Source organism: Pseudonaja textilis, chromosome 18 (assembly GCF_049901715.1).
Source record: "Pseudonaja textilis isolate UNSWEBS1 chromosome 18, rPseTex1.2, whole genome shotgun sequence".
In the NCBI taxonomy this organism is placed as follows: Eukaryota; Metazoa; Chordata; class Lepidosauria; order Squamata; family Elapidae; genus Pseudonaja; species Pseudonaja textilis.
In genome coordinates this window covers 1521289-1533009 of record NC_142007.1, presented here as the reverse complement: position 1 = coordinate 1533009, position 11721 = coordinate 1521289, and the positions used below count along the sequence as shown (strand labels likewise).

Here is an 11721-nt window from a genome sequence, read left to right as displayed (position 1 = left end):
CTTTCGAGCTTCGTTCAGCCACTGTTCAAAGTTACAACAGTGCCAAAGGAAGAATCTTATGACTGGTTCTTGAAGACTGATACATTTTTCACGGATTTTATAACCTAATTTGAATTTCTGTGTGGGGTTGGATTGGATGATCACTGAGGTACCTTATGCTCTACCAATTGCACATTCTATGGACACCAAAGTAGGTTTTTTTGAGGTGGGGGGAATAGCCCCTTCCAACCTTTCCATCACAGATTATATAACCTAATTCAAACTCCTACGTGAGGTTAGACTGGATGACCACCAAGGTCCCTTACGCTCTATTCGTCTCACTTTCTATGAAATGGTATAAAAATAGCAGCTTTTGACTGGGAGTGAGAAATCAAATCAAATGTCTCAAAGGCAAAATCCCTTTTTAAAGGAGGTAGCACACCTTCTGCTGTCAGGGATGCTGTCATGGCAGGTGGGTGGGGTGGGCGTGGTGGACTAGATGATCTCCAGGTTCCCTTCCAACCCTTCCATTTTCAGGAATTTCTTCCCGTAGAACCCCGCGAAGAATACAGCCTGAAATCAGCCGTCAAGGCACATCTGTTAACAGTCTTCTAGCCACCAATAAATGCGCCATCACTGGAGTTCAAAAAGAGACGAGACAGCCCCTTGTTCTGAATAATATAGGGTCTCCTGCTTGACCGGGGGGTGGGGGGGTTGGACTAGATGACCTCCTAGACCCCTTCCACCTATATTCTCATAGATGATCGATAGGTAGATGATAGATAGATAGATAGAGCAGATAGATAGTGCAGATAGATAGACAGACAGACTGAAATGGTCTAGCTAGGGTCTCCTTTTTCAGTGGGGGTTGGACTAGATGACCTCCTAGGTCCCTTCCACCTATATTCTCATAAATGATAATTAGAACAATAGGCAGCTAGAAAGATAGATAAAACAATGGAATGATAGATAGAACGATAGATGAGAGAGAGAGAAACTGCAGATAGATAAATAAACTATATATAGAACGATAGATAGATAGATAGAACGACAGATAGAAGCTGCAGATAGATAGATAGACAGGATAGAATGATAGATAGATACTCCAGATAGAGAAATAAACTATATATAGATAGTTTATATAGTTTAGAAACTGCAGATAGATAAATAAACTATATATAGAACGATAGATAGATAGATAGAACGAGAGATAGAAGCTGCAGATAGATAGATAGACAGGATAGAATGATAGATAGATACTCCAGATAGAGAAATAAACTATATATAGATAGTTTATATAGTTTAGAAACTGCAGATAGATAAATAAACTATATATAGAACGATAGATAAATAAACTATATATAGAACGATAGATAGATAGAACGACAGATACATAGATACTGCAGATAGATAGATAGATAGATAGATAGATAGATAGATAGATAGATACTGCAGATTGATAGATCGATAGATAGAAAGAAACTGCAGATCGATAGATAGATAGAACAATAGATAGAATGATAGAACAATAGATGATAGATACTGCAGATCGATAGATCGATATAGACTGCAATGGTCTAGGGTCTCCTTTTTGAGTAGGGGGTTTGGACTAGATGACCTCCAAGGTCCCTTCCACTCTGTTTTTCTGCTATTCTGTTCAATGTAGATCATTTCTCTAATAGGGAAAAGGTTATATCAGCCCCCTGGGCAAGGCCTGTGAAGATCCCCCATCAGGCCTGTAATAATCTTTCCATAATGGTCGTATATTAAAATAATGAAATAATCGATCCTGACCTAGAGGCGCCTTCTGGCTGCTCAGAGGCTTTAAAAAAATTAAAAAGATTGGACAATTGTTTTTGTCTGGGACGGTATAAGGCCTCCTGCCTTGGACCAGGGGGTTGGACTAGAAGACCTCTGAGGTCCCTTCCAGCCCTCCGTGTGGGGCCAAGACATTCTCTGCCACCTGCATTTGACCTTAGAATCCTAGGGCTGGAAGGGACCTCGGAGGTCTTCTAGTCCAACCCCTCTATTTAAATCAATCAGAATAGAGCTAGAAGGGACCTCGGAGGTCTTCTAGTCCAACCCCTTGCTCAAACAGAAGACCCTCCACCATTTCAATCCATCAGTCAATCGGAATAGAGCCGGAAGGCACCTCAGAGGTCTTCTAGTCCAACTCAGGCAAGGAGACCCCTATACGTTCACAACAACCCTGGAAGGTGGGCCACTCGGTGAGCACCTTCCCAGCCGAATCGAGACTTTCCGCTAAACCTCCTCCTGGGAAAGGGGAGCTTGAAACTGTCTGGTTACAAGGCAGGAAAAGCTTTGATGCTGAGGTTTTAGATTCGAAAGAGAAGCACCAAATGTGGTGGACTTAGTTCCTTGTTTTTCTTTTGCCTTTTTTTGGGGGGGGGACCACCAACTTCCTCGTCGAATCTGATGATGTGGCAAGCGATTCTTCTGCCCCGAACGAGCCGGCGGCTCCTTAATCCCCATTGCCTGCAGACCTGCTAGGATCCCACCGAGAGGTAAGAGATGCCCCTCCACGGGTTTTCTTCCTTCCTTCCTTCCTTCCTTCTTTCCTTCCAAGGTTCAGGAAATCAACCCTCCTTCGCTCCGGGGAAGGCGCAGCATTTGGGTTTCTCGGGGGGGCGGGAAATGGGGGAGCCCAGCAGAATTGGGGAAGGGGCAACTGGCAGATCGACTGGGCAATGAATTTATTCTTCATGGATTCTGGAAGATTGTAAGGCGGAAGGGAAGGGAAATCAGGTTGCCTCTGTCTCCATCCAAAAGGGTGGCGTTGAAAGGAAAGGAGGCCCGGAGGGAGAAGGAAAACGGCCCTGGGCACAAAGGTGGATTGCTTGTCCACGTTCCTTCCTTTCCTTTCCTTTCTTCTTTCCCTTCTTCCTTTCCTTCCCTGCCCTTCCCTCTTCCTCCTCTCCTTTCCTTTCCTCTTCCTCCTCTCCTTTCTGTTCCTTTCTGTCCTTCCTTTCCTTTCCTTCTTTCTTTTCCTTTCCTTCCATTCTCTTCCCTCTTCCTTCTTTCCTTTCTGTTCCTTTCCCTTCTTCCTTTCCCTCCCTTTCCTTTCTCCTTTCCATTCCTTTCCCTTCTTCCTTTCCTTTCCTTTCTGTTCCTTTCCTTTCCTTTTTCCTTTCCTTTCTATTCCTTTCCCTTCTTCTTTTCCTTTCCTTCCATTCCTTCCAGTCCCCTCTTTTTCCCCATTCCATCATTATTATTATTATTATTATTATTATTATTATTATTATTATTATTATTATTATTATTATTATTATTATTATTATTCTTTCTAGCCAACACTCTGGGCCATTATGACCCCAGCAAATCTTCCTTTTCTATTGTTTTTCAACCCTAGTCATTTTAAGACACGTGGACTTCACCTCTTAGGATTCCGTGCTGGCTAAGGAATTCTGGGACTTTGTAGCTAAGGAATTCTGGGACTTTGTAGCTGGGGAATTCTGGGAGTCGAAGTCCACCCGTCTTAAAGTTGTTGCCACGTTTTGCAAACCACAGCTTGATTCTCTCACCCCTGCTCAGGATGGAAATGACATCGGTGAGGCTGCTGGTCTGGTCCTTCCTCCTTTTGATCCTGAGCGGTCTCACCTGGGCTGCAGATCCCCCAAACTACTGCTACGGAGCCCCGGGTCTGCCCGGAGTCCCAGGACCACCGGGGAAAGATGGGCGCGATGGACACCGAGGGCCCAAAGGAGAACCAGGTTAGCCGCTGGCTTTAACGATCCGGGTGAACCTTGTGTTTGCCAGCCTGGATGGCCCCTGGGTGCCCCTTGGTTATGGCAGTGTGTATTGTTGTGTATGCGTGAAAGAAAAATTAAGGGGGGAAAAAATAAGTGGAAAAGCAAAAACACAGGAGTGGACATCATTCAGACCAACAAACCCCGAACCCCAATATCTCAGGGGCTGCCCCAAAGAAGAGGGGTGGGATTGTCCAATTATTCTCCAAAGCCCCCGAAGGCAGGACAAGAAACAAGGGAGGGAAACTCCCCCGAGAGAGAAGCAACCTGGAATTTAAGGAGAAACTTCCCAAGAGTGAGGACAATTAACCCGTGGAACTGCCTGCCACCAGAAGTTGTGGCTGCTCCATCAACGGAGGCTTTTTTAAGAAGAGACTGTCTGAAATAGTTTCAGGTCTCCTGCTGGAGCAGGGGGTTGGACTAGAAGACCTCCGAGGTCCCTTCCAGCTCCATTCTCATGATTGATTGATTGAAATGGCCCAGGGCAAGGATCTTCAAACTTGGCAGGTTTAAGACTTGTGGGACTTCAACTCCCAGAATTCCTGAGCTAACCTGACTGGAGGAGGAGGAATTCTGGGAGTTGAAGTCCATAAGTCTTAATGCTGACAAATTTAAAGACCCCTGGAATAGATAGCTAGAGAAAGAGAGGTAGAATAGATAGAAAGAAAGAAAGAGAGAGAGATAGAATAGATAGATAGAGCGGGAGAGAGAGAAAGATAGTATAGATAGCTAGAATAGATAAATAGATAAATAGATAGATAGATAGATAGATAGATAGATAGATAGATAGATAGATAGAATAGATAGATAAAGAGAAAGATAGTATAGATAGCTAGAATAAATAAATAGATAAAGAAAAAGAGATAGGATAGATAGATAAAGAGAAAGATAGTATAGATAGCTAGAATAAATAAATAGATAAAGAAAAAGAGATAGGATAGATAGATAGATAGATAGATAGATAGATAGATAGATAGATAGATAGATAGATAGAATAGATCGAGGATCGAGGATGATTGATTGAAATGGCCTAGGGTCTCCTGTTTAAGCAGGGTGAGGTTGGTCTAGAGGACCTCTGAGGCCCCTCCCAGCTCTCTTATTCTCTTAAAGGAACGCCTGTAAAGTTAAAGGCCACCTGAGGCCCGAATCCGGCTTCTAAAACTCCCCTTCTCCCTCCAATCTCTAGGTCCTCCGGCCGTCCCTGGAAGCCACGGACCCAAGGGAGAGCCAGGCTCCCCGGGGCTTCCTGGTTTGCCCGGGAAAAGCGGCCCCCGAGGAGCCCCCGGAAGCCTTGGAGACATCGGCCCCAAAGGCGAACGAGGGGAATCCGGAGACGCCGGCGGCCACAAGCTCATGTACCAATCCGCCTTCACCGTCAAGCGCCAGACCCACGAGCACCCGGTGAAGAATGCGCCGGTCGTCTTCCATGGCAACGTGACCAACACCTACCACGATTACGACACCTCGACGGGCAAATTCACCTGCCGCATCCCGGGCGTCTACTACTTCGTCTTCCACACGTCCTTGACGGCCAACCTGTGCGTCAACCTCTTCCGTAACCGGGAGCGGGTGGCCAGCTTCTGCGACCACCTCTCCAACCCCAAACAAGTCAGCTCCGGTGGGGTCCTACTCCAACTGGAAGTCGGCCACCAGGTCTGGTTGGCGGTCAACGATTACAATGGGATGGTGGGTGTGGCCGGCGCCGACAGCGTCTTCTCGGGCTTCCTATTGTTTCCCGATTAGCTTCTCCTCCAGAAAGAGCCCAGTCGGCTCCGGAGCCTGCCTGAAATTTGACCTTTTTTCTGGGATTCCCCCGTAGCTTTTCTTCTATCCTTCGAGGTTTTCTCCTGCCTTCCCCACTGATTGAAAATAAAATAAAATAAAATAAAGAGTTTGTCATGGCAATTGAAATAAATAAATAATGATGATAATAATAATAATAATCCAGGAGTCTTTGGTTTTGTGGTTCACCATTGCTTACAAGAAGGAGGCATCTCTCAAGTTTTACCAAGTTAAACATGGGTGGACCTCCAACTCCCAGAATTCCCAAGCTATATATTGGCCGGGGGGATTCTGGGAGTTGGAGTCCACCAATCTCAAGAGTTTCTTTAAAAAAATATGGCTGGGGAATTCTGGGAGTTGGAGTCCACCATCTTAAAAAGTTGCTAAAAGAATGGCTGGGGGATTCTGGGCATTGAAGTCCACCCCTCTTAAAAAGGTGGCAAGAAAATGGCTGGGGGATTCTGGGAATTTAATCTAAACTTTGGTTTAGAGTTGAATAATTCAGAAGCTCAATCAGCCAATCAAAAAATCAGAGACAGCAGAAAAACAGTGGAGTACAAAAATCTATAATTTAAAAAGCCAAAAGTAAATAAAAAATATTTAAAAAAATAAAACACAAAATAAAAAATATTTTAAAAAATGTATACACACACAAACACAATCTATATCATCCATATCTATCTGTCCGTCTACCATCTCTCTCTCTCTCCATCTCTCTATTTCTCTTTCTATCATATTTATCTATATCTATCTCTCTATCATATCTATATCTTTTATCATATCTATCTATCTATCTATCTATCTATCTATCTATCTATCTATCTATCTTTTATCATATCTATCTTATTCTAATCTATTATCTATTTTGTGTCATCTATCCTTCCTTCCTCTTTCCTTTCTTCTTTTTCTCTCTCTTCTCTCCCTTTCTCCCTCCCTTTCTTTTTCCTCTTTTCTTTCTTTGCTTCTTTCCTTTCTTCTTTTTCTTTTCACTTTTTCTCCCTTTCCCTTCCTTCCTTTCTTTCTTCCTTCCTTCCTTCCTTCCTTCCTTCCTTCCTTCCTTCCTTCCTTCCTTCCTTTCTTTCTTTCTTTCTTTCTTTCTTTCTTTCTTTCTTTCTTTCTTTCTTTCTTTCTTTCTTTCTTTCCTCTCCCATTATTTTGCAATTGTTGCATTCCGCCTCCCTTGGGCTGGCCGGAACCCTTCGGCTTTGCAAACCCAGCAAAATTAAAACCCCTTTGAGACGGCCAAGCCACAGGTTCCAGATTGCAACACGCTTCCCGCTCCCCGTGCCCCGTGGAGCCAGAGGAGACCCCCCAAAAAAGAACAAGACCCCAAACCACAAAAACCACCAGGGACCCAACATTTCTCTTCCTTTTTTTTTTTTCCCCTTTTCTTGCAGAGGTAGCAGAAAAGGCCCCAAGAAACATCCCCCTCCCCACCTTATCCCACTCGTGAGAAAAGTGGATGTGAAACTGCTGGCAGGGCAGAGGAAGGATTTGGGAAGAGGAAGGGGGGGGGTGTCACCCCACGGAAAGGAGAAGCTGAGGCCAGTTTCCTTGTGGTGGCCAACACAACAAGGAGGGAGGGGTGTGTGTGTCAGCAGCCTGAAACCCAGAGGTGTGTGTGTGTGTTTGTGTGTGTGCGCGCACGCATGTCCTAGCCAGGAAATTCTCTTTTGACGGTACTGGACGGAGAGACGACGTGGTGTGTGTGTCAGCTTAGCTCTTGCTAGATCGAAGGGCCAGGTAAGAAAATAGCTTTTGGGGAGACCTTTTTACTGTGGCTATCAGCCCATTTGCAAAGGGGTGTGTGTGTGTGTGTGTGGTTGTCAGTGGTGAATCCTAGATTCTTGGGGTCCATAAAAGGGCCCACATCCCGTTGTCCCAAGGGTGCTTTTTCCAAAAAAGGCAACTGAACTTTCTTGTTTTCTTTCTTTTTAGAAATAGATAGATAGATAGATAGATAGATAGATAGATAGATAGATAGATAGATAGATAGATAGATAGATATAGAAATAGATAGATTAGATAGATCATAGAGATAGAGATAGACAGAAAGATGATAGATTAGATAGAGAGAGAAAGAGAGAGAGAGACAGAGACAGATAGAAATAGATGATAGATTGAATAGAGAGAGAAAGAGAGAGAGAGAGACAGAGACAGATAGAAATAGATGATAGATTAGATAGATCATAGAGACAGATAGTGATAGAGACAGAAATAGATGATAGATTACATAGAGAGAGAGAGAGAGATAGAAATAGATGATAGATTAGAGAGAGAGATAGAAATAGATGATAGATTAGATAGATCATAGAGACAGATAGTGATAGAGACAGAAATAGATGATAGATTACATAGAGAGAGAGAGAGAGAGATAGAAATAGATGATAGATTAGATAGATCATAGAGAGAGAGAGAGAGAGAGAGAGAGAAATAGATGATAGATTAGATAGAGAGATAGAGATAGAGATAGAAATAGATGATAGATAGATCATAGAGAGAGAGAGAGAGAAATAGATGATAGATTAGATACAGAGAGAGAGAGAGAGAGATAGAAATAGATGATAGATTAGATAGATAGAGAGATAGAAATAGATGATAGATTAGATGATAAGAGATAGATAGAAAGAAAGATAAATAGATGATAGACTGGATAGATGATCTATCTATCATCTATCTATCATCTCCCACTATTTTGTAAATAGAAAACAAAAGTAATTGTGTGTGTTTTTTCTCTAATCAAAGCAGTCAGTTTAGACATCTCTGCTAAAGAAGTGAAACATTTTCAGAGAAAAAAACAAGAAAATTTAATATTTTTTTCGGGGGGGGGGGGAAATCACCTTTGGGAAACCCGCGATTTGGACGATGGAGAATCTCTGTTGATCTGGAAAAGTTATCTGGAATTAGACATGATGTTTGTTCCGAGTGTGGATTGCTTTGGTTTTCTGCATTTTTGTTGCTGTTCTCGTCTTTTGGACTTCAAACTGGTTAACGTGGATATATTTTTTTTTAAATTACCAGTAGTTTAAAAGGGGAGAATGGCGAGGTTGACTCCAGATATTTGGGGTATAAAAACCTTTGGAGCTTTTGAAAGACCGGACGGCCATTTGTCTGAGATGCTATAGGATCTCTCTCCTCCTTGGGCAAGGGGGTTGGACTAGAAGACCTCCAAGGTCCCTTCCAGCTCTATTCTGATCGATTGATTGAAACGGTATGCTTGAACAGGGGGTTAGACTAGAAGACCTCCGAGGCCCCTTCCGACTCTTGTTATTCTGGGTTAACCTAATTCCAATGCCATAGCTACTCTCTACCTATCTTAAAGTTCCTGTGACTGAGAAGGACTGCACCCAATCCAGACCGGTGGCCTTCAGCACCCAGCATCCCCCCCCACCCAGCCAGGATGGCCATGGCGGCATTGCTGGGAATTCTGGGCGTTGAAGTCCTTTGTTCGGAAGCTACCAAGGACGGGGGGTGTCCAAGACAAACCAAGAATCACCCAGGTTTCCCTCTCTTGCTTTTGGTGCCCACACAGGATGCTCAGCGCCAAGGTGCTGGCCGGGGTGTTGATGCTATGCCTGCCTTCGGCGTGGTTGGCAGGTGCCAGCAGCTGCCAAGGGCCCCCACTTATCCCGGGGACCCCCGGTATGCCAGGAGCTCCGGGGCCCAACGGCCAGGATGGAGCGGACGGGAGCAAAGGAGAACGAGGTAAGGAGGAAAGATCCGCGTCTGCTATTGGGGAGGGGGGGGGAGGGGGGGATGGACAGACCCCAGCTTCGAGGACAGAGGAAGGGCAAAGGTTGGGAGGGAGCCTTGGGTCATCTAGCCCACCCCTCTACCTCGGAGAAGCCGCAAACTCTCCACCTGACTGCTTCACAAATCTTTGTCCTTCGTTACCCCAAACCCCGATCAGAAAGGAGAAGGAGAAGGGAAAGATGGAGGTGGAAAAAGAGAGGGAGAGGGAGGAGGAGGAGGAGGAAGAGAGAGAAGAAGGAGAAGGAGAAAGAAGGAGGGGAGGAAGAGGAGGAGATGGAGAAAGAGGAGAAAGAAGGAGAAGGAGAATCCTTCCTTCCTTCTTCCTTTTATTCCTTCCTTCCCTTCCTTCCAATTTCTTTTTCTATTCTCGTTCTTTGCTCTAACCCACCCTCCTTCCTTCCTTCCTTTGTTCCTTCCTTCCCTCCTTCCTCCCAATTTCTTTTTCTATTCTCATTCCTTGTTCTGACCTTCCTTCCTACTTTCCTTCCTTCCTACTTTCCTTCCTTCCTTCCTTCCTTCCTTCCTTCCTTTTCTCCAAGTACATTTCCATCCCGGGACTCAAGCGTCCCCTTCTCTCTCCTCTGCCTTGGCTGCAGCTCTTCCTCCCTTCCCTGAAGCCGATTCTCACCCTCCGCCCATTACACTTCCCCTTCCTCTTCCCCACCCCCTAGTCCTCCTCCCCGCACAGCCCCAACCCTGCAAGGTAGGCCCCCGTAGCTTCCCCACCCTTGGTCCGTCGTCTTCTCCGCCGCACCGACTGTTTTGTTTTGCGTCCTTTTCTTTAGGTCCCCGGGAAGAGTTGAAGACTATCGAGACGCCGGCGAACCGGGTGAACCCGGGATGCCAGGTTTCCCGGGAAAATTTGGCCCCCGGGGTCCCACGGGGGCTAAAGGTCCCCCGGGGCTCCCTGGTGACCGGGGCCCCAAAGGCGAATCGGGTGATGCCAAAGCCTCTCACCGGTCCGCTTTCTCGGCCGTGCGGGGCCCTACGTTTTCTCCCCGTCGGTCACAACCGGTCCGTTTCGACCGGGTCCTGGCCAACGTGGGCAACCACTACAACAACCGCTACGGCCAGTTCACCTGCCGGATCCCAGGCATCTACTACTTCACCTATCACGTCACCTCGCGGGGCAACCTGTGCCTGCAGGTGAAGAAAGGCCGGGGTACAGCCAGCGGGGAGAACGTGGTGACCTTCTGCGACTACGTCCTGAACACCTTCCAGGTGACCACCGGCGGAGTGGTCCTGCGCATGGCCCGGGACGAGATGGTGTGGCTGGAGCCGACGGAGAAGAACTCCCTCCTGGGGGGCATAGAAGGCGCCGACAGCATATTCTCCGGGTTCCTTCTCTTCCCCGAATCGAACGTCTGAACCCCGTTACCTTTCGGGGAGGGGCAGGTGTCCAACTTTCCCGCCCCGCCCGCCCGAAAGGATTAACACCGGTGGGCTTAGGAGTTGCAACCCTCCCCGTCTCCTTCCTCCTGCTCAGCCCCCCCCCTCTCTTTGCTTCACCCCTCCCCACTCCTCAAATTATTGGTCAGGATTCCAGCAATCGCCCCGCATTAAATCATGATTAATCATGAGGTAATCTCCAAAAAAAAACCCGTTTTTTTTTCCTCTCCTTTATGGCAATTACTAAAACAGGCCTAGGAATGTTTTATGAGTTGTCATTATTATTATTATTTTTCAAAAGGGTGGGTGGGTGGGTGGGAGAAAAAACCGCCAACCTTCAAGATCTCGTCAAGATTCGCCAACGGATCAATAAACCGTCATTGAGAAAGAAAGAAAAAGTTTCGCAAGGACGCGTGAGGCGATTCGAACTCGGGTTTTCAAGCCGGGAAATGTGGGGGGAATTTAGGATCTGGAGGGGTGAGAAAGGGGTTTTTTTGGGGAGGGGGCTCTTGACCCTAGTCCTCGACTTACAACGGTGCCCGTGCAAAGTGACGACCGGTCTTTTTTCACACTTATGACCGTTGCCTCATCCCCCGGGTGACTTTACATTCGGATGCTTAGCCGCTGGTTCGTGGTTACGACGGCGGCATAACTCCCCCGCAGACATTCCTCGCTTAGCGACGTAAATTCTGGGCTCGATGGTGGTCCGTGCGTTTTAAAGGTTCCCAAAATTTAAAAAGAAAAATACAGACAAAGCTAACGTTGAAAGGTTGAAAGCAACAGACAGGCCAGTCCTGGATGACCAACTGAGCCCTTGGTCACCTCAAACGCTCATTAAACGAACTGCCGTTAAGCAGGACGTACCTGTATCTTCCGTCCAGCATTCAGGCGAGCCAGAGACAGCCAGCAGAGGGCGCTAGACGCTCAAGGATTGGCATCCAGACCTCACGGGGGATTGCAAGGGAGGCGGGGCGAATAAGACCCCCTTATCCCCCCAGCTTTATAAAGAGGGGGATACTGGCTGGGAGGGAGGGAGGGAGATTGAGTTACA

The 11721-nt window shown here is 46.3% G+C and overlaps 2 protein-coding genes across 3 annotated transcripts; both read left to right on the top strand.

Annotated features, from left to right (window-relative positions):
* The first annotated feature begins 1879 nt into the window (after positions 1-1879).
* On the top strand, positions 1880-5689 carry C1QC (complement C1q C chain). Of its 2 annotated transcripts, none has more exons than XM_087914850.1 (3): positions 1880-2504; positions 3532-3710; positions 4933-5689. In XM_087914850.1, the coding sequence occupies exons 2-3, from the start codon at positions 3533-3535 to the stop codon at positions 5487-5489; spliced, it is 735 nt and encodes a 244-aa protein (XP_087770976.1). In that variant the 5' UTR covers positions 1880-2504; position 3532; the 3' UTR covers positions 5490-5689. The 2 variants fall into 2 exon arrangements, with proteins under 2 accessions (XP_087770976.1, XP_087770977.1); XM_087914851.1 differs by having other exon boundaries at positions 2491-2828.
* Positions 5690-7195: 1506 nt separating this feature from the next.
* On the top strand, positions 7196-10936 carry C1QB (complement C1q B chain). The gene is made up of 3 exons (XM_087914853.1): positions 7196-7271; positions 9061-9252; positions 10067-10936. Exons 2-3 carry the CDS (start codon positions 9062-9064, stop codon positions 10647-10649), a joined length of 774 nt encoding a protein of 257 aa, XP_087770979.1. The 5' UTR covers positions 7196-7271; position 9061; the 3' UTR covers positions 10650-10936.
* The last annotated feature ends 785 nt before the right edge of the window (positions 10937-11721 follow it).